The 23,864-nt window shown below is 40.7% G+C and overlaps 1 protein-coding gene across 3 annotated transcripts in view; it reads left to right on the top strand.

Annotated features, from left to right (window-relative positions):
- The window catches only part of LOC122990543 (A disintegrin and metalloproteinase with thrombospondin motifs 2-like), a 114,016-nt gene that overhangs the window by 50,179 nt on the left and 39,973 nt on the right, over positions 1-23,864 (top strand). For all 3 annotated transcript variants that reach the window (XM_044363912.1, XM_044363913.1, XM_044363911.1), the window contains exon 3: positions 4,425-4,596. In XM_044363912.1, the coding sequence (XP_044219847.1) occupies positions 4,425-4,596 (172 nt within the window). The remainder of the gene's footprint in view (positions 1-4,424; positions 4,597-23,864) is intronic.

The following is a 23,864-nucleotide window of genomic DNA, read 5'->3' as shown; positions in this document are numbered from 1 at the left end:
AGTTCGTTTGTGGCACTGAATCATGACATTTGGAAACCTCAACAGGAATGTTTCCATTTAATTAGATATAACTTTCATTGGAACTGTTTTTCTGAAAGATCAAAAATCATCACGATCAAAAAAGAGTGAAAACTGTCCACAGCAAAGTCTGTGGATTATTTTGACATCATTAACATTTAATACAGAAACACAGGCCATATGAAGTATAACGCTCTTCATGTTATTTAGTGTATATTTCCTTGACTATATCTAATTGATCAGATGTTGTGGTGCAGAGACAAAAACTTGGAAACAGTGACCTGCAGATGTGCAGTGATCTTTCTAGTCTGTGTTGTAAGAATTCCTTATAATCAATGACGACGATGATATAAATGCAGAAAGCAACTGTGTCTCTTGAGGGGTAGGAGGGCTAATAAGCTAAACTTGAACACGTCAAACCTAATAAAACGTCTTCAGGCTTATCACCCAGAGGAGCACAATGAATTTACTGTAATAAGAGAACAGCAACTAGCAGCACAGCTGATGCTACAGCGATCCCTCAACAGGCAAGAGCAGTCACAATAATGCTGAATAATAAAGCTTCTGGCAATTACTGAAGAAATGGCAACATTCATGGCAGCAGATGAACAAAAACATTAGATTCAATCATGTTCTGCTTTACTCTGAGCGAAGATGTACACCTCCGTCTCAAGATGTCAGCGCAGTGGTAAAAAAGGTGTGATGATAATATTATTTACATTTGATTAATGGTGACAATGGCATGAGTGACTAATTCAGTTGTCGCTATAAGGATTAGTTGATTAACTGATTATTCAATTGACAAAAAAATGTTTGATAATCAATTATAGATACAGATGTGCCCCAAGAATGTGCATTAGATGTGCCTCCAAAACATAAATACATATATACAGTACATGTGATTAATTGTTTACGTCATTTTTTGAGGAAAAATGCCAAAAAACCCCTCTAATCCAGCTTCTCAGTTGTGAATATTTGCCGGTTTTCTTAATTCTCTATGATAACAAAGTCAATATCTTCATAAACATATTTATGTTTTAGATTGTTGTTTAAAATTAAAAGGCCTCAACTTCGGCACTGGAAAATTGTGAGGGGATTTTTCAACTATTATCTGACATTTCATAGACCGAACAATAAGCTGATGCACCTAATTAATGACTTTGTGCTTGGACCAGTTTTAAAAACAGTGTGTCAAACAATGTTGGGAGAATCCAGTCGCTCACTACATCGATTGCTTTGTCTGCTGAAGAACTAGTCACAGATATACAGTGATACTAATGAGGAGTGTTTAACCAACAGTGTGCCGTCATGGTTGATCTTTATCTATAGCTTACTCTAGATGTGAGCTTCACTCCTGTCTTTGAATAACCTGACTTATGCTGGCACATTAAGGCTGGTGGTCTACCTCTGATGAATCAATTGTTCTGGACACAGTGTTTGGACAAGCCTTCCTATAATCCCCTCAACCAGGACTTGGCTGCTCCTGCTTTAGAGGAGATGAAGATAATGCTTCTCACTATGGAAATGTGCTCAGATGCTTTGATGCTTTATTCACTTCAGCTTTTCAAAGGACGTGTCCAGTTCTTCAGCTCCCTCACACCTTCCCCTCTCTCTAACCCTCCGCCCCCTCTATGGCAGCTCTGATCGATCCAACCATGTCTCCCAGTCCCACATGTCATTTTTTTTTTTTCTTTGACACAGCTCTCCTCTCCTCACTGCTTGGTATTCTGGAGTGGGAATGCATGCACCATCGCAGATCCATCAGCTCCTATCGGAATGCCGCACCACGGCTCGGGGAAATGGAGGGATGAGAAGAGAGAGAGGTGGAGAGAGAAAGAGGGAGAAAGGGGGGTGGGGGGGGGGGAGAGAAAGAGAGGGCAGGTCAGTGGCTTGTCGACATCCCTCCGGGACCAAAGCCTCAGGCTGACAGGGAGAAAGAGAGAGACAGAGAGAGGAGAATGGGAGAGTAAAAGGAGAGAAAAAGAACAGCTTTTTCTTTCTGAGGGACCACTGTGTTAATATCCATATCCTTTCAAATCAGCCTCTCTGAGGTATTCAAGGAACGTGCAAGTTCTTTCCTCTGCAGCTCAAAGGATTCAATAAGTAGTATGCATACTTGTATCCACAAAAGAACTGATTTTTAGAGTCTATAGTAGGTACTTTCATAAATTAACACTGCTCTCATATCTGATATCTTCAGGCTCCAGTTACTATACTGAAAGATACATCATGGATAAAAGTATGGCCCATGAAATGAAAAAAGTGACTTATTTCATAACTGCACTTCATTTCTTTATCAGTTTTCATATATTTAACCCAAGTCAAGTCAATTCTATTCATGTAGCATAATGGCCAAGAGAGCGCAACACACTTAAACTCAAGCAAATACACGCAAGTAGACAAAACACATGCAAGTAAAGGAAAAGATCTTCATCATCTTGACAACATGTGAGCGGAAAAAAAACATTAAACGTTAAAAATACACAAAATACAAGTTAATCGAGAAACCGTTCACCAATTAAAGAACGTATACTGTCTGCAGAAGCAATGTGCCACAAAAGAAAGAAAGCAAACGCAAAATCGTACACAGCAAAAAAGTTTATTTTAGTTATCACATTCTGATTTTGTGATTCCAATATTATCGACCATACGCCTATATTTTGCCTTTTACTAATAAGTAATTTCCAGTATTCCATTGTTGTGTATACATTCACATGACACAGTGAATGTTTTTCTTAATTTGCTTGTTTTCTCTACATGTACAAGTTTTCTTGAGGCCAAAATATAACACAAATTGGTTTTAGAGGGCTTCACAGTACAATCTGATTAAAATTCTACTCAATTCACTGTTTTAAGGGCGTACTTTAAACAAAAAAAAACACTTGACCAAGAAAAAAAAAGAAAAAAGGAAAACATTAGCCACAGAGGAGAAATGGCTCTTCCAGAACAAACAGACAAACAATATGTGCTGAACAGTAGGCAGCGGCAGCAGTATTACAATTACAACATAGAGAAACGGAATTGCTAAATACAGTAAATAACATAATTAATCAGTATTATACATTAAAAGAGTCTCAGGCAAAGTGTGCAAAGTGTTAATCTTGCAAATGACACAATCTATCCAGCTCACAGTGTCATGAGATGTAAGATTTTGTGGAGAAACACAACCCAAAAAAATAAATCAATAAAAATTCTGTTGATTTTAGTAATTTGAGTGTTGCACTTCAGATATATATATGTATATATATATATATATATATATATATATATGTATATATATATATATATATATATATATATATATATTCAATTTCTGAAATATGTCTTGAGTAAATAATGTCATGACAGGCTATAAAATCTGTATGAACACAGTTTGTAGTTTAAATGTGATATGTACACTCTCACAGATGTAATAAGCTAACACCATTTGTAGCAGGTCACTGTGCTCCAGGGTGGGATCTCTGACTAAACTGTCTTTCAGTAAAACTCTCTGCAGCACAGCCCGCACAGAGCTCTCCATCGCACACATCTTCTGTAATGTATACTGTATCGCTTTGCTTTCCTCTCTTCAACTCGCTCATCATCCCTTCCTTTCTCCTGTCAGAGTGAAGGAAGAAGTAGACAAGCGCTGATCGTATTGATGTTTTCTCTCTTCTTCATTTATCGCTCTCTTTCTTTGGCGCTCTTCCTCTCCAAAGCCTCTCCATCCTCTCTGTGTGTTCTCCCCCATGGCTTTCCTCTACAGCAGTGCGTTGCCTTGGTAATTACTAGTTGTCTTAAACAGACAGATGGAATAAGAGAGAGTGACGGGCAATTTTCCCAGTGCCTATTTTCCCCGCGTATGTGCACGCAACTTCTTCTTCTTTTTTTTTTTCTTTTTTTTGGCGTGTGTGTTCTGTATGCTTGCTTCTTTACTCCTCTCCATCTCCTCTGTCTCTTTCCTCACTCCCCCCCATCTCACACTCACTCTGTGAGTTTGCATTTGTGCACGGCTGATGTGTGTTTGCGTGAGTGTGTGTGTGTGTGTGTGTGTGTGTGTGTGTGTGTAAGGAGGACGTAGGGAATTACCTGACAGAATGTGTTAGTCCAGGATGGGAGTGGGACAGTTTCATCTCCCGTTGTTGTGTTGGCCATTTTAGATGCCAGGTGTCACTCTGGCCCTCGGGAGGGATCACTACTCTTCTTTTTTTTTTCTCCCAGCATGCCCCAAACAGTGCAAGCAAAGGGCTATTTCTTTCTTTAAACTGTCAGGGCAAGAGAGGAGGTCAAGGATGGATGGAGATGAGAGTGAAAGGCAAACAAGGGGTGGGGCGGGCGGAAAATTAACACAGTGACAGAGTTCATGTACTGGTATTCATATTGTCCAATTAAATTTCCACACTCTCTTCTTTCTCTCTCTGTTACAGGCTGGTATGATCAGGACGGAGAAAGAGGAGTTTTTTATTGAGCCAGTGGAGAGGGGCGATGGAGTGATTGAGGAGGAAGAGGGAGGAGGAGGAAGGACGCACATCGTCTATCGCTCTGCAGCTGTAAAGAAAGCGCCCATCAGCAGCACAGCAGCAGAATACCACAACAGAGGTCAGTCTGCAGCTCCCACTGTCCAATCTTCCACTTTTATACACCCCTTCACTCCATCTAAACCGTTTTAACCTAAACTAGTCACATAAGGAAACTGATTTTAAGCCTTTAAGCCCCCTGATCATGCATCCTAAATTTTAAACCTACACAAGTATCTTTTTTTTTTGACTTCTTGTCATCATTAATGTTCTCCGCAATACATCCAGAAAAACTGCACATGCTATGCTCATTTTCCCTCAAACTACAGACATGCATCTTAAAGCATTTTTCCCCCTCACACACACCTGGTTATATAATCATATCAAACTATTGTATGCAAAGACAGCGAGTCACAGCGTGAGCATACCCTGCTGTCAAAAAGATTACACCTACACACAGCCGAACGCATCCTCCTGTCACTGCACTAATTTTCCGAGCGAGAGAGGAGTGACATATGGAGACACACGTGTTTGATCGGTAAAGGTAGCACCTTCTGTAGCTTTTATAGAATGATACGCTGCCTCAGCTGCCTTAACAATTAACAGCTGGCACTCAAGTCTTTGGTTTCTCATTGTTGTCTGCTTCCATTTTCCACTCAACAGATGAAATTAATGAGCTGAAACAACAAGAAGGGGAGCATTTAGAGGAGCGTCATACTTTTAGTTTAACATGGCATGTCTGCTCTAGGAAGACGAGTATATATTAAATTAGCCGTTAATGCTGAAGGTCTGAACATCATCGCAAAAGAAAAAATATATATTTTCATTATAAGAATTAATGAATGTATCTTTGGTATATTGAATTACTTTTACAATCGTATTTCTTCACAATGAAATGGGGAAAAAAATGAACAAAATCTGTTCATCTTCACTTGGCTCCAATTTAGTGAAATAAGGCCGTTCAACTCACTTCAAGGTGATGTCACAGGACTGAAGAACCATTTTGAAACCAGATGAAGAAAATTTAAATAATCAAATGAAATGATCTTACCATATTTTTTAGGTTGAACACATAATAAGTTATAATTTTGGTCAATTAGGAAAAAATACATACAGATAATATGTATGTTTTTGCTATGTTATACAACCCAAAGGCACCAGATAACTTCAGTATCTTCAGCAAGAAGCACATATTTTCCAGATCTAAGACAAGATAACAGATAGATAACACTTGCACACAGTGTGACACTTTATTACTTTTCAAGCTAGTTTCAAAATTGAATGCAAATTAGTAACAAATTAATAAAGCAGGCTCAGAAATCTGCATTCATTTGGAGACGACTTAGAGATTGTCCACATGTTGGCTCACACCAAAACCTGAAGTTTATATTCAGGATATGCTGTTGGACTTGCACATTGTCCCTTTAATAATATTAAGTGACTTATTCAAATTGTAAAACATTTTTATTGTGGGAAAGGAATCCCTACCTGGGGTAAACACTTAATTAATTTAACATATACACATTATAAAAAAAAATGTAGGAGTTGTTTTTCATATGGTGCAGGTCTCATTGTGGAGCAAAACAAAACTGTACTTTCAAGGGTTTAAGAACTGTGCTCGCTGGAGAAAGAAAAAAAAAAAAAAACATCACTGCAATGCATGCCTGCGGCTTGTGTCAGTAGACAGTGGCTGTCCAATCACTGTGATTGATCTGAAGCCTGCAAGTCAATCAATCGTGACCCCGACCGGTGCAAGAGTCTGCATCTCAACTAATCAGCAAAGCAAGAATCTTCTCAGAGAATCTCCTGTAACATGTACAGGCGCAAGTTGAAGCGCTTTATAACGAGTGTATCGCCACGGATGAGATCTGTGTCTTCCTATTCTGAGCAGTTGACTCAAGAATGTCTAATAATATACAGAGAGAGAGAGAGTTTCCATAGGAACACCCAGTGAGGACAGACTGCATTAGAGTAACACAGATCTGCTCCCACTGTTACTGATACCTGGCAGTACATCCACATACACACGTACGAGCATGCACATACTGAAAAAAAAAAAAAAAAAAAAACTCAGGAACTCACACATACATACAGGATGTAACCACATGCTGCTTACACAACTCCCTTGATCATACATTTACACTTTTGAACACACATATATGCTTCCTGCGCACAGACATGCAGACACACACACACACACACACAACACGTCTCACTGCTCCTGTTGCCTTTGAATTTTTCTTTCTAATGAAGAGTGGGGTGCAGATCAATAGCGTAGGATAGAACAGGCCACAGTGTGTGAATGTGTGTGTGTCTGTGTGTGCGTGCATGTATGGCGTGGGCATGAGTTCTGTGGTCGTCTGGTTTCGAGAGCTGGGATTTTCAAGGCTAAGCAGACAGACAGACAGACAGACAGACAGACAGACGAGCAGGCATGTGCTGCTCCCTGTAGCATTTGATGTGGATCTCTCTCTCTCTCTCTCTCTCTCTCTCTCTCTCTCTCTATCTCCCTCTTCATTTCTCTTTTCTTCTTCCTTTTTATCTCTTGCCTTAGCTATTCTCGACCACAATATTATGTAAACATAAGTTTACCTTCCAGTTGTTATATCATATCACTGTAATATCAGAGCAACATGGAAGCACATTATAGATGTCTTTACATTCTGCTTCTCTTTAATCCATCTACAAACCCAAATCAAACACTTTCCTCTCCTTTTCTTTTATCCTCCCTCATATTCTCAGAAAATCACTCCTCCCCGTAGATCAATCAGGAACATTAGCGAATTAATTAATAATCAATCAATCATTTTCGGAGATCTCTTTTGCCAAGCCTGCTTAATTCACAGCCAGTTATTGAATGTTGGACTCATTTCCTGGCTAAAGACAGAGGGAAGGAAGTTATATTTAGTAAGGTAATAGAGGAGCTCAAGAAAGAGAGAAAGAGAGATGAAGATGGAGCGAGACTGATCGGTTTCTTACACCATAAGCTGAGGAGGTGTGAATCAATGTCCTAAGTGGGGAGAGCAAGCTTTATTATTAATGTGGCACATTCGTCAATTAATCGCAGCGGCGATAGAAAGCGAAGGATCGCCATTCATTTTTGCCGGGCGGACAGAGCTCCATCCTTCAATATGTCTTCTCTTCTCCTCTTACAATTTCATTTTATCTCCTTCTTTTATCTGTGTTTTGATCTATGTCTTCCTGTTTTGCTGATTTTATTTTCTTCTCCTTCCCTCTTTTTCTCTGGGCTCAGCTTGACTCGCTACTTTTTGCCTCCAAACAAACTCTCATCACGCTTTCCTCTTTCCTCTTTCCAGCGGTGACTGCAGAGGCGTTGGTTTCTGGACTGTGAGGAGGGTGGAGTTTAGCGTTTGGTCTGGGGGACTGGACTGTGTGTGTGTGTCTGTGTGTGTGTGTGTGTGTGTGTGTGTGTGTGTATGTGTTACTGCAACTGCGTGCATGCAAGTACGTGTATGCACGCCATTGCAGTGTTGTGTCCAGGGTAGTGAGACTTGCCCAGACAGATGGACTACCAGAGGGCTTTTTCCCATAATCCCTCTCACCCTAGTCTGCTACCTTATGCTCCCACATAAATATTATGTGTAAAAGTCATCAAATTTCAGCAACGAGAAGACATGTTTTCTTACTTTATTCTTGTGAAAATACTATTTTGGGGACTAAAAAAGCCACATTATGTTAGGCTGTATCTTGTTATTATAGTATCATTCAGCTCTGTTCTGAGTTCTTACACACTAGGCCATACTATTGTGTTACAGAAATGCAGTTGACTTGTTTTCATTGACATTTCAGAGACCTGTATTGTTCTTGAGGCAGAAAGGCTTCCAGCAGCGTCTGAGGCAAAGCGATTGCAATTAGTTGGTGGGTAGACACTGGGCGGAGGACTGAGGCAGCGACACAGGACCTCATGCAGCTGCACAAAGCCAGCATTTGTTTTACCAATCTGGAGCTGCCACTCTTGTATGTTTTGTGCCAAACTTTATTATGCTATTTTCTTCTGAGCCGCTGTGCTTGTGCTGTTGTCGGTGTGCACCATGTTGCACAGCGCTGATACAATGACACGTCAGCCTAGGCCTGAGCTGAGAGGAGGTTGGAGCGGGTCAGCCAGGGGCCAGCGGTGCTCGTCACTGTGGCTTAATGTCTGTCTCTCGCATCCAGAAAGTGAAGGGGGCTCCCACGAGAACTCACTCTCTTCCTATATCTCTCTGCCTCTCTCTCAATTTACTCTCCCCTCCCCGCTCTGTCTCCGTCTCTGCCGGTGTGACACAAGGATAGTCATATGGTGCAAGGGTTTTAAGAGGACACTCGTGACTAAGCACTTAGAGACATGAGCACACACACAACCACACACACAAATGGTCTGAGCTCATTTTCAGTATCTAACAGGGGTCCCAGCAGGCATTTTGCAGTACATCTTGCCTCTTGTTGGAATCCCAAATAGAAACACTGGGAAGGTGACATTCTTCTAACATCATTATGGGTCATATTTAAAAGATGGAGCTAAATTGCTACTTTACTACTACAGCTTATGAATATAGACAAACTCAAAGGGAAAATCAGGTATCATTCGCCCCAGGTCTTATTTCACAGAAGTCAGACGGGGCAGAAACACGAGCAGTCAGACAGGTTTTAAACAAACCCTCAGGTTAGACAAACTTATTTGGAAGTAAAAAGCAAAGGTAAACTATAGAATTATTACACAAGTTGTCTGTTATAAAAATCCCATCACATCCATAACCTCCTGGTTCAACTTTAACCTACCAAACTTATTGTAGTTGTAGGCGCACAAGTTTTTCTGTGCAATAAGGAATTGTTAAAGAAATTTGCACCTTTAGGGGATTAGCTAAACTGGTCATCCCTTCCTGTATTATTAGGATGCTACTTAGCAAGTAACTATTACACAGTCACGCTCCTCATTTTACCCCATCATCTCACTTCTGACTGCCAGACCAACACCTCTGTACGCTTCCGTTATCCAGCCCAGTTCCCATGAGCAAGATGACCGTTTAAGCCATATGAACAAAACCAGGAGCTGTCTGTCCTCTGCGTCCTCAGGCTGCTGTTTAAAGCTCTAAAATGAGCAGTTTTGGAGGTGAATTCCTTCACTTTAAATAGCCTACGTAAACAATGTCCTTTGCCAAGGCCTGTCTGAGGCTGTGCGATTTTAGCAATGGAAACCCAAAGCTTTGCAGCAAATTCCAGAATTTGGAAACATAAACTTTAGATAACCATCATTGTGTGGTTAAATATAGGCTTCAAAGGTTGAAATAGCAGTCCAAAATTCAACATACTTAGCCTATTCAGTAAAAAGAGGTGTGAATTGTAAAAAAAAAAAAAAAAAAGAAAAAAAAATTAAATTTAGCAAGGATTTACACAGGATCCAGTGCGTGAAAAGAACAAAGTCTCTACTTGTACTATAAAATACACAGAGAATGTATTTATCAAATTGTACCACAACCACTTTTTAAGAGTTTGTGTCACTTTTACTAAAGCATTATGTTGTGGTATAACGCTGACTAAAAGCTGCCTATAATGGGGTACTAGTCTCAGATCAGATGGTGAATCAGTTCTTGCCACATTGCAAATGCATCTGCAGCTGATTTTAGGTCAGCGGAGCAGCAGCACCACACTGCTCGCAGCTTGCATTATATATGGAACGTGTGTTTTATGTATGTAATAATGTGTAATACTATGTAATAATACGGGTGTTATATTGGGCCGTATGGACACACATTGGATCAGCAGCGTACACCTGCATAAACGTGTGCACATGCAGCCAAGCAGAACATACACACACAAAAGAATAAACACACTCACATGTGTGCACTGTACACACACACACACACACACACACACACACAGTGATACAGTATATATGTGTGAATGAGTGCCGGCCCAGGTGTGCCTCTGGGAGGAAATTACAGTGCTAGGAGGGGAAGTATTTCAGCAGCCAGCTGCTTCCTCCCTCCCTCTCTTTGGCCACTGGCTCTATCCCTGGAGAGCACGGCTGGCTTATTACCACGCTCAGCATATGTGTTTGTGTGTGTGCACAGTCATGCATTCCTGCATGTATGTGTGCTTCCCTGTGCGTTTGCTGGTTTTATTTCTTGCCTGTTTCCACTCACGACTGACTGACTGCATTTGTGTGTCTACCGGTGCGTAAGTGTGTATTTGTCCGCGTCCCTCTGTGTGTGTTCTCCCTCTGGCTCGTCTGACTCCTCACCTGCTAGTAAGCTCCCAGCAGGCCTTCCATTGAGCCGTCACTCAGTGTGCCACTGCACTGCCTTTAAACAGAGCAGGACTCGGGGGATAATAGCAGGGTGCGGCCGACCTCTGCTCCAGTCTGCAGCCACCACTGCCGCACTGACCCACACACAGTCTGTCTGTGTGTGCCTCTGTGTGTGGGTTTCTGTCTGTCTGCGAGACAAAGAGAGAGTGAGCGAGAGGAGGATGAGGTGGAGAAGAAGGAATGCCTTGGAGGGATGAAGGGGAATAGTATTATTACAGCTGTAGTGATTGAGAGAGCGTCACTATAATCATGGTGATCATAGTGTTTTGACAAGATTAGCACCTTTCTGAGTCGCTGTGTTGCCTCTGATGTGGTGTTCATATTTTCAATACCAAACTTTTGATGTTGAAATCCTGCTACGTAGCTAAGTGCATTTCTCAATGTAGGAGTCAGGATATATGTTTTCAGACTTCTTTTTTTTTTCATTTTCAGACTTCCTGTGATAAACAATGTTCAATGCCAATGCAGGAAAGTCATCTAGAGGCCAGAGTTTGCATCTCATCACAGACTTAATGTTCTTTTTTTGTAACCACAATCTCAGAGTTTTTAAAATGTTGGCATTAAACATTAAAAACATTTAATGTAATCTGTGGTTTTACAGAAACGTTCAATATCAATAACCTCTTGAGGACCCCACCTCTCCAGACTTTTTTTTTCATGTTTCATGTTTTTTTAAACTCCGTAACAGAGAAAAAAGTGTTGTTGCTGGTGTTGGATTAAAAAAATGGATGAATTGCTCAGAAATGTAACTAAAAAGTATAAAAATTTTATGAACAATGTAGCTGGAGTGTCAATGTGCAGCTACACAATGATAATATAGTGTGGTATATAACATTACAAGTATGTTTTAATGTATGCAGGCATAAACGCAGGGCTCGCACACCGCAGCAGGTAGAACTGTGTGGCTGCAATTACGTGCAACAGACCTCCCTGAAGGTGGCCACTGTTCTGTGTTAGCATCAGTTATGTAACCAGTCAACTTAAGGGACAGAAGCTCATGGAAGATGAGATGGCGTGTGACTTCCTTCCTCCCACTACTGTCACAGTGCTGCAAACACACTCTATACACACACACACACACACATGCATACGCACACACACACGCATACGCACACACACACACATACATGCTGTGTTAAATCTGGCGCTCCTTAGAGAAGTGTGGGAGCCTGTGCCATCGCTGAATAAGCTTCCTTGATGTGCACGCTTGAGCAGAAAAATTTGACATTGTTTTCTAATGTTAAAGCATTTACGCAGCCACAGTGAAAACACAGATGTTTGCAGTTATTTTGACTGATTATGGCTCCTCTCAGGACTGTGTGGGTGTTCTCCTGTTAGTTTTGTTTGAATCTGTTAGAGCAGGACAACCTTTATGATTCTGATGAGTACACGGAGTTTATGGTTCCACCCAACATCAACTTGAAATGAAGTCTAATCAGCCAGAATAACTGAAAACACCTGCATGTGGCGTGCAGGGCCTTTAAACTGTGATATAATGGTATGAGCAACCACTCGCTAAAACACCACGTAGGTAGTAATGTGTATGTAGAGAGGATGTAATACTATGGCAGCTGATTCAGAGGTTAATGGAGCCTCTCATGTGAATGAGGCTTTCATTGCTCTGGAGACCCAAACACACTCACCGTGATTATAGCAGTTTCCTCATTCTGTGTGTGTGTGTGTGTAGGTCTGTAGCTGTGTGTGTGCAGTAGCTACAGTATCTACTTTCAATGAGGAATAAACATGTTGCTTAAATGCAAAATCATTAGAGTTATAGTGAATTGTGTGGTTTTGTCCTTTTAGTACTGTATGTCTGTGATAATATTTATTTTCCTATGAAGACTGTGAATTTTCACCAAGCCAGAAACTTGTGCGCTCTAAAAAATGGACAAAATAATCCTAACTATGACCTATGGCCCACTTAATAGCTTTTTCTGGGGCTTTTAACCATATCACATGATTTTCATCATCAGATTGGGTTTACTAAATTGGATCTGTTGATATATGAGCTCAGTAGCTGTTATGATTTCATCCATAATCAACACCTTTAGGACTTTTTGTCCTTGTTGGCCTTTAAGTTAAGCATGAAAGTTCATTCTTGGCCTTGGAAACAAAACAATTCCAACTCAAGGTCCACTTACTATGTTTTTTCCAAGTTTTCAATACACTTTTATGTTTAACTTACAAGCACAAATGACAAATCCTAAAAATGCTACAGATTAAATCATAAAAGCTACTGAGCTCACATGTCAACTGCACAAACTCCACTTCACTGATGAAGCTCTGAAACTGACATCTCTAAACACCAATTTTAGATTTCTGCAGCTTCAAACAAGAGGCACCAAATATTTCTTGTTGACCTGAAACTCTCTTGTCTCTAGCTCGAAAACAAAAAAAATCTTAAAGGAAGACAGGATATATTTCTTATTTGTGTACACAATGGCAATAATGCACAGACTTTCATGCGGTAAGAATGAAACTGTCAAAGTGGAGTGCGCGCCTCATGGCTGCTGTCTGATTAGCAGAGTGATGTGTGGTGGTGGGAGTTTGTTAGGCTGCAGTTCATTTGCCGCTGCGCCCCCTAGGGAAGTTTAATTGAATAAGACAAAGCTCTGTGCTTCTTCATTCAAAGATGGCTATAATACTAGCCACAAGCGTTGAGATCAGACACACTAATTTATGGCTCAGACAGACAGTGGAATAAGAGTTATAAGACAGATTATGGATGGATGTAGCATGGATTTTATTTTAAATGTGATGAACTGCTGATTCTATACATGAGAGACAGAGAGAGGGAGAAAGAGAGAGAGAGAGGGGGAGGAACAGAGAAATTCCAATCATCTCCATCTTCCTGTGTTTTCCATTCTGTGCTCCCACTGTGCCGGCCGATATGTCTTGTAGCATTAGTCTGATGTGTTCAGATTTAGCTCGAATAAAAGTGGAGAATGGCTGCAGAGATGAGAGGATGGAGAGAGGGAGGAGACAACAAGGCCCGCTAAGAGCTTAGCAGGAGCTGAAAATACACATTTATCATTCTGTTTACTGCATCCAATGAACCAGAGTGACTGTCAAATCCAGATGGGTCATGTTGTGGTTGTCCGTAAACTGTTGATCCTTGACCTTTAATTGTGTGCGCTTATGTGCAGCAATTACAGTAACACAGTGATGATAGGAGGCAAACTGCTGGCTTGGTTATATTACCGTTATTAGCCCTCATTTTTCAAAGCTACAATTATCTAATGATACATTTTAATTGTCTTTTCCTCGTCTCACAGGCTCTGTTCACACCCTGTATCCTGGCTGCGGCAACATAAGGTAGTCACCGTCAAGTGGTTAAAAGGCCGAGCAGGGGAATAAAACCTTATCAAACTATAATTAACTGTGATTTAATAGAAGTGTTCATTCAGATGCAACAAGCATAGTGTTTACAATTACAATCCATATTATTAATTACAGAAAATAATCTTCAATATTAGAGCAAACTCAGTTATTGTGGAAAATTGACTCAAGAAACACACAACAAGAGTATTAGCTGGTTTTGAAATAATGTAATCAAAAATACAATCAGAAGTACAATGCATTGTATTTCTAAAAGAAATAAAACATACCAATGTCACTTCCTAAGATCCTCGTTTCTCTCTACCAACTGGGCGCTCAGCCAGTTCTTAAGTATGTCTGAACAGAAGCAAAAATGTCTACAGTCGACCCCAAAGGTCAGTGAAAAGGTTTCACATAGGATCATGGTTCAAAGGTCCAGTAGTATAGGGGTAGAATGTCTTCACAGGCATATACTACAAGACAACACAGTTGTGTTATCAAGCTTCAGGAATAAACAGTTTCTAAGGCTGTAGGCTGAGGTATAGAAAGACACAGCAGGTTGGTGCATGGACCAGGCATCGAGTGACACAACCTGTTTACAAGTGTCCTGTAGATATCCCAGGATTCATGTTGCAACCCAACTGTCTTCAAGGCCATGAGACAATACAGAAAGCAATAGGACATATTAAACAGAAAGACATAGAAATGATTACCATTATTAAATTACTTTCATATTCTACAGTTTCATTTAATAGCTCTGTCAAGAGAATAAAGCTAAATTTCAAATTTATGGAGTGAAATGTTTGCTTTGTTGAGTGGTTAGTGGGTGATTGTCACATGCAAATATAACAAAGCACACCTTGGCTCTTGAGGACCAAAAAAGATGGGTGATGGGTGATGGATGAACACATCACATAGCCACAAAAGATTAAAAATTAATGCATAACTTAAGTTGGATATCATTCATGTGTGTGTCTCTGTAATCCTATCTCTGGTTTATGTTTATGTATTATAATACATAAAGCAGCTGGCATTACATTACACAAAACGTATTTGATAATGCAAGTTTTGTCAAAGCAAACGTTTCTGTGCGACAGCAATGCTGATAATCTCATATCAAAAGCTACATAAATCAGATCTGGGTTGGATCGGAGTGTTATTTTTACTCGACTGGCAGTGTGAGACAGGATGGGGTCTGCAGTTTTGGAGGATTTTGTTTGTTCCACTGTGGCATGATCTGCATCTGAGGAGCGTGTAATAGAGATAATTGAGCCACTGGTTAACACAGTCGGTTTCAACTGACTGTGAAAGCCCTTTGCTTTTATGTAACGTGTCCTCTGCAGCTGTGGTCATAATCACGCTGAGACAATTACTAAGCACGATGGCGTGTCTTCACCTCCGCGTTCTTTGCACGTGCGCACGTGCGTGTTGTCACAGAACAGCCTATGCACTAACTCTACTTCTCCTGCCATATGTGTCGTCCTGTAGCGATGAGAGAGAGAGAAAGATTGTCCTCCACAGCAGATGTGCTGACGCCAGAGAAAAGTTTGTTCACTTCCCTGGCATATTACCCATGTTACCACTGTGATTCTTCTTTTTCCCCCCGACTTCCTACCATCGCTCACAACTGAGAGATTTCTGAAAGGATTCCCAGCCAAGTTGACAAACCCCAGTGTTCTGGCTAGTGATCATCAGTGTGCATGTGTCTTATCCTGCTAATATACTACTATCTCGCCTTCCTTTTCATCCCTTTGCTTTCTCCTTTTGACCTCTATTCCTCATCTTTTTTTCTTCCTGTCCTCCCCCACTTTATTGAACCATCCGTTCCTTTCCTCTAACTCTACCCTCCTCACTCCTTACAGAGCAACTGCACACCCCGTTTTAGTTTGAGCTTTAGCTTGAGCTCCTTCACAAATTAAAAAAAAATGCATTCAAACCCAGACACACACACTGTAGAAGATGTGATTTGCCCCACACACTAAAACACTAACTAAAACAAGTAGTAGTGCTCTGGGTTGCACTCTGTCTGTCTCATAATACTCTCCATACTTCTGACAGTTGATTTCTGTAATTATATGTCAGTGGATGAGGGTTATATGGGGGGTGAACGCGTTGCCTTGTAATTCAGAGGGGCTGGTGCAAGATGGTTTAAGAATTAATTACTACTATTTCTTACTTGCTTAAAGACTTAAGTGTGATAAAAATGCATACCTAGGATGTTTGAGGTAGGTTTGTGTCTCAGGTTTTTCTTTAGTAAAATGCAAATACTTTTGCAATTGACTGGAACAAGGATCAAATGACATTTTAAAACACAAAAAAAGTGGTTTTAGTGTTGAGTTACTCTTTCATTTTCTTGATTACTCCCCATTTGTGCTGTCCCTGAATCCCCTCTGGCCTTCCTGCTGTAATGACTTTGAGCCAGGTTTAAGATCACAGCATGTCTCACCATACAGGCCCTCTCAAAGAGTGACTCACATACAATACAGTAAGGAATTTGGGCCAAGTTCAGTTCTGGCTTCTTCCACGTTTCCTCCCACTACAATGCGTCTCTCTGTGTTTGAATTCCTGTACAGCATCGATATCACAAGAGCGTAGTAGATGTTGACTTTCCCAAAACTCCACTTGTAGGTCATATTTCATCACTTAGTTTGAGAATGTTAAGCGTGATGAAAATGCATACCTGGGGTGTTTGAGGTAGGTTTGTGTCTCTGTGTCTTACATATGCTGTTTGTTGTCTTTGGAGATGAACCAGTAATAAGTCAGCGCAGATTTCAAAGGGTTCTTTTATTAGGGAAATAAACAAGATAGAAGACAGAAACAGGACAGGGAGTAGAGAATGAGCAGAGGACAGGTAGAAGAAGTAAAAGGAAAAAAGGAAAAAAAATGAGCAGATAAGAGGGAAAGATGAGGAGATGAGAGGGAAAGGGCTTTCTCGTTAAACTTCTCATCACCCCAGTTCAAACCTCGGAGGCTGAAGTTCATGGCAGCAGTATCTGTAATTTAGCCATTGAAATGATTTTAAAGCCATTAAAAAGAGAAATACTGTAAACAATTAAAGTATTCTTAAAATAACCGCTGGGAACACTGTTAAATGTTTCACCAACAAAGCTGTCATTGAGACCTTTCAGGAAAAAATCTGCCATGAGGAGCTGTTTTCAAATTTCCGCGAACAAAACATGAATACTGCTGCCACACTGTCACAACCTCTCTGTGTGGGTTATTTTTACTCTGAAAGCAGATAAATACGGCAATTACTAATGTTTAGCTGAGCTGCTGCAGCACCAAGCTTGCTAAATCCTGCTAATTAAGACCAGAGAGGTAAAAAAAAGAAGGAATTATTCTGTACAGATATAAGAAGACATTATTTTTGTAGTCGAGAAGTTCTAATCTACTTTAATCACAGCTTTGACGGGTTTGCGGCTTTAATGCCTCTACTCTATTGACACACCCACACAATCTAAAAATGAGGAGATCCCTGGATATATTTTCTTGTGTGTTTGTGTGTATTTGTGTAGTGTTTTTTTTTTTTCAAACTGTTATTTCATGATATTAGCGGGCGTATTTATTTCCCGTAGCAAAACTCACCCAGAGCACATGAAAAACACACACAGAGGCAGACACGGTGGTGGTGTCTGCCTGTGGCAAGCGTGTTGCTCTCTCTGTCTGGGTAGTTAGGGCTGAGATTGCCAATAAATAGTGGCCGGTGGCCTTCAGCATCACCAGCGGGGAGAGATTTGTGTTCTCATACCTGATTGGTCGAGGCCTGAGGAAGAGAACAAACCATCTCGTTAATCAGGGAACACTGTGTGGACACAATGTGTGTGTTTCTGTGCCACTCACACTCAGTGATGGTGGCACATTGTCAAAATACTGTGTGTGTGTGTGTTTGTGTGTGTGTGTGTGTGTGTGTGTGTGTGTGTGTGTGTGTGTGTTAAAGAGAGAGAGAGAGAGAGAGAAAGTGAGTGGTGTGTGTGTACAGTATTATGTCAGGCAATTGAGACAGCAGTAGTGCAGAGCTGAGCTGATGGATGACAGATGACTGGGTGTTAAAGGCCGCAGGAGCAGCCATGACTCATATATACACACGTGTGTGTGCACAAGTTTCTTGCTGCCAAACCTGTCACATTACAATCCTACCTGTGCTTACATTCCTCCTAGCACCAATTTTCACCTTTAGGGCTGCCAAATAAAGCCTAGTGTGATGTCAGGTTTGAGTATCATCACTCTGTCGTCTGAAGACAAAGACTTAGAGACCTCAAATAATGTGCTAAATTCTCAGCTTTTTCAAATGCTGAACTTTACAGAAATAAGAAAAAGAAAGACAGTATTTTCAGATTGATAACTTTACTTTTTCAGGCTGTTTTAATGACTATGTGCTCCCTTAAGTGTTGAAACTCATAACAACTGTTCTCGGTCCTGTGTGTCTAATTGTGTTAAACTGCCAGGTGTAGGGGCTCACATTTTTGTTTTGCTTTTAATCAGAAGCAACGAAAAGTGCAAATGTACACAGTGTACAAGGTATAGTGTTGTGCTAACATATGGAACAGATATCTGTGTAGCTTCAATACTGTGTGAAAAAACACAGCACAGTGCAGCAGTCACAGTGACTTTACAGAGGACCTATTTTTTCCAGTCTTGTAGAAGTTTAAGTATTGTAGCTGATTCCTTTCTCTTTATGCTAAAACCATTACCATGACAGCAGCAACTATTACATCTGACAATGCAATGACAGTAAAAAAAGACCATAAGGATGTTAAAAATGACAAAGACCACACTCATATCTGGAGATTTTTTTTTACCGAACAGAACAAAATGTACCTCGTAGATATTTAGTAATGAATCAAAACATGCTTGAAATACTTAGTAATGCGGCTTACTTGTATAATAAAAAGTTGCCAATACTCAACCTCCTGCAAAGAAGAAAATGTCTCCTTCACTAAAAACCACAGAACAAAAAAAAAGATTGCCCATCAGGTCAGGTATTTGACATATTTGACCATTTGAAGACACCTTGACATTGTTCAGAACTGGACTGAATGATTCCGAAGTTATGATAGAGTAAATAGAGTCAATTGTTGCTGGTATCTAAGTGAATCCAAGATAGTCACCTCTCAAACACAGTACCATCAATCCAACACAGTCCACAGTCTTCTCTTCAGCTCCTCTCCTTGTCTCTACGTTTACATCACCATCCCCCACTTATTCCTCTCCTTCTCTACTTTTGCTTTGCCTTCCTCTAGCTCCATCACCCGTTCTGTCCTGGAGGTAGCCCCAGGGCTGCCAGGTGTGCGTGTGTGCTTGTATGTACTGCATACGTGTGTGTATGTGTGCGTGTGTGTGTGTGTGAGTACCTACTTTTTTACAGCTTGTGCACAGCGAATCCACATCTAACTTTTTAGTTTGGTGTGTCCAAATTTACCCGCATCTAAGTTTGATTGTTCCCTCGCTGTCCATGAATCGTCAAGTTTTAGCTTCACATTGGACATTTGAATTGTCTCCACTGCTCTTATACAAATCCCTCTTTCCTAAAATACAGCCATCCTCGGGAGGTGCAACCCTTCTGTGGTCACTTGACATACAGACTGTGTTGTGGGAAATTTGTTAGACGTGTATTTATTTCTTAACCTAATTGTAAAATAATTGCAGTTGCTAGGAATAGACTTTTTTCCAAATAGTTTTCACACAGTCTATTAGGAACCTCTAAATGCATTTATAAGTCTGCGGCAAAAGTATGCCTGGTCAAATTCACATGACATCATGAGAACATTTTTCATTAATTGCTGGGGGTCGTGAGAATTTAAGGACCTAAAAACTGGGTTGAGCAATATTGCTTCACAAATCAAAATAAATGAAAAATACATAAGTAAGATGTCTTTGAAATAACTTAAGTATCTTTTTATGCTTGAATATTTATTTTTTACATTGACATTTGGCACTCCAAAGCTTTTTAAACGTACCTCTATTAGCCTTTTAAATCCACAAATTCCCCACAAAAACCAATTCCATAATAAATTCTGTTCATTCAAACATTTGACAAAACATACCTTAACCATCCACTGAAACACACTCACAAAAAACCTCCCAAAGCAACAGTGTGGTGGGTCACAGTGAAAATAATCCCCCCCCTCTACCACCACCATCCATATTCCCAGTCTGACATACTGAGCAGCCAGCCACGGGGTCAGAATCAGTGAAGGGAAAGGTGATGTGCTGTATTTAAACGAATGAAATATTAATAGAGTCAGCCAATTAAAATAGGTGCAGTCGATGTGTCCCAGGAATCCAGAGCAGACGTTAGCACAGCGCTAATAAGATGATTTCCATCAGCCGCAGCCAGACAATGCAGGTAACGACAGCCGTGGCCAGAGAGACTTGGGGTGGGTGGGCAGCAGGTTTGGGGACTCAGCAGGAACTGAAGTCTGACTTGTGGGGGGGGGGGGGGAGGAGGGCCAGGTGGTGGGAAGGGTGTCAGTCAGGTGGGAGCAGAACAGCGGGACGACCTGGAAAGATGGATGACGGCAGCGGCCGATAATTTAAATGCCTAAAATAACCGTAGGTACAAAGATAGAAGTAGTGTGACATTGTTATAGAGCCTTGACTTGTTCACATCCTGTTTCCTACAAACAGTCAATGTTGCTTTCTTTAACTCATAGCTACAATCTTTCCCTAATGTTAACCAAGTACCTTTTGTGCCTAATTTTTTTGGAAAGCACCCAAAAACACACATCAGAAAATTAATATCAGTTATTTTAAAAGGCAATGACAAACAACGTATTTAGTTTGGAGGACTTCTAATGGTGAACAGTGTCTTGTATGTGTCGCATAGAGAGCTCTGCCAGTATGTGAGTGATAACAAATTGGGGGACACTGCTTCTTCTCTATCTGTAAGCAGGATGTTCACTTTATCGTGTAACTGCGTGACAAAAGCAACACAGATTACCTTGTCTCTCTCTCTCTCTCTCTAGTTCTTTCTTTCACTCCCTCTCTCTTCCTGTCTCAATGCAGTTCAATGTAATTCATCAGGGAAATTGGAATTTTTGTGGGTTGGCCACGTAAATACAGCACACTGCGGGGCACATGCACAAAAACACAAAGCACTTATGAACTCGTACAAATACTGCCTGGAAAACATTAAGAGTGGCATGTTTGTATAAGACAAATATATTCCTCTTTCAGTATCAGTATTTTGCAATATTGATCCTCTGAATGCTTTTAAGAAACAAATATTTCATAAGCCAATAGTTGCAAAAACAATATAACTGTAAGTTTTAATTCAATGCCAGCAAACGTTTTCAATTAGTGAACACCTTATTTTGGATTTCTTTCCGTTGACCACGTGTGCCGCTGTAATTTGCTGACTCATCATTACTAAAGGACACACAGCTCATCATATCACACTCCTCTTTCTACCCGCAACCTCCCTTTCTCTCCTCTTTCATGGCTAGCTATTGCTATTCTTAGCAGGGGGACGTAAAGTTCTCCATTACAACCCAGTGCATACTGATGTCTGTGTGTGTGTGCGTGTGTGCGTGTTTGTGTGTGTTGTGTCTAGTACTAAGCTAGCTTAAGCCAGCTGCATCTCACACGCCTCATGCATGGCTTAACTGAGCGAGTGCCCGTCTGTGTGGGTGTTTCTGTATATTTGTAAGTCTATGCATCTGTGTGTGTGTGTGTGTGTGTGTGTGTTTGTGTGTGTGTTGCTTATCCAATGTTTAATTCTTTTTCATGTGTGTGTGTGTGTGCATGTCTGTTCATATTATCATATTACCCATACGCCCTCTATTCCTTCTTCTTTTCTCTCTCACACACATAAAACGCATAAACTGACACAGACTGGCAATGGATTCATCACCACATATTAACCTTTAACATTCTTACTGTTATGTAATTCGATATTATTTAATTTACCTCAGTAATGCAATGTCAGTAATCCTTTTGGAGTGATTCACAGCGTAATATGCCAGTGACAGGCAGAACAAATACTTGGCTCACACATTGTGAGTAGGCACTCTTCCATATGTGTAACACACACACACACATACACAGTGGTATTCACAGAGTAATCAGCGCTGCAGCTATTATTAATGAGAGAGAATCAGGTCATTAATATTTAAGCAGTGTCACTAGGGCCACCGCCATGTGTGTGTATGTGTGTGTGTGTGTGTGTGTGTATGTGTGGTCTGTTTGTGTGTGTGTGTCCACATATAGAAGAGGGGCAGAGGGACTATAAGGCAATTTCCTCAGGCAGTGTAGTGAGACCTACTCCATTACAATAGGATAGACAGAGATGGAGACATATTACTCCCTTAAACAGAGAGGGGGAAGAAGATAAAAACAGAGGAATCTGCTTTTTGCTTCTTGTCCTTTAGTTCCCATAATCCTCTCCTCTCCTCTCCTCTCCTCTCCTCTCCTTTCTGTTCTGTAGAGGATGAAGAGGCTAGATTGGGAAAGAATGGGCAGATATCTCATTACATCACGCTGGACAGGATGGGCCTGGGAGCTTCCTGTGTGTGTGAGCGTGTGTCCGTGCTGCTAGCGTGAACCCTTCTAAATGAACACTGTTGGGGATTGTGACTCTTTGGTCTGTGTCTAGTCCTCCACACTGGGCATGCTCTGGTGACAGCGCACACACGTATACACTTTCTCTCACACCCCCCAAACCAACGTGATGGGGTTTAAGAGTAAGGGTGCGAATGGTTGAAGGAAGGACTTAGCATAAAAACTGTAAATAATGACATTAGCTCTTGCTCTTCTGTCTCTCCTCCTCCTCTCTCTCATCGCCACAGCCTCTTCCTGTGTCTGGGATTAGTGGGTATTACTTGCTCTGCAGAGCGAGGAGAATGAGACAGGTCTTACTGCCAGTTCCTAGATTGGGAGAGCAGGGAAAATATTCCTTTATAATAACCTCTTTTTATTAAATCTAGCTGGAGGACATATAGCAGCCTGTTTCACACCTCTGAGCCGGTCTGCCAACAGTTGTCCTCTGGAAATGCCAGAGTTTATGTTGTTTTGGAGTTTTTTTTTTTGATTGGGTCAATGTTAACATTGATTGAAAGCTAATTACTTTATAGTAAATATTGTTTGGGGATTATTAGTATGAATGGGATTAGTCTAAATGCATTTTATCCAAACATAAAGCAGATAATAGTTTATAAGTAAAGAATGTGTCATTTTCAAAACCTATCCATACAAATTAGTCATCAGAATCACTTTTAATCTTTTATCCCACACAATCACGCTCAAAGCAGCAGAATATCTGTCAGTCCATCATTTTTATTGTGACAAAACTTTAGGGAGTGATGTGATTCATTGCACGATTCCAGCCCTTTTGAAGTTCCACTGATTGGCGCAAAGGGAGTGGTAAAGTGTTTATTTAATAGACTGTACATCAAACTCAATATCACAGACTCTGCCCATCAGATTTTTACAGCACATATGAGCTGTGACTGAATGGTGATAGCATTACTAGCACCAGAGCACTTTAGAGTTTCTTTATTGCTCCTAAATGAATCAAATTCATAGACCTTTTTCACAGCAGGTATTTTCTCCTCTAAATCGCAGGTGGAACTAATAACATTGATGGTGGATCTGTTCCGGCAGTTATTGCAGTGCAATGCTGCAGTTACTGATTGTATTAGTTACACTTGTGTTTGACAAATCGGAATATCTTAGAACCACTGATCTATGCAGAGAATGAACAAGACTTTTACTTCTGGAAAACCTGG

The sequence above is a fragment of the Thunnus albacares genome, chromosome 10 (genome assembly GCF_914725855.1).
Source record: "Thunnus albacares chromosome 10, fThuAlb1.1, whole genome shotgun sequence".
In the NCBI taxonomy this organism is placed as follows: Eukaryota; Metazoa; Chordata; class Actinopteri; order Scombriformes; family Scombridae; genus Thunnus; species Thunnus albacares.
The sequence above is the reverse complement of the archived record's forward strand: the minus strand, read 5'-3'. Positions and strand labels throughout refer to the sequence as shown.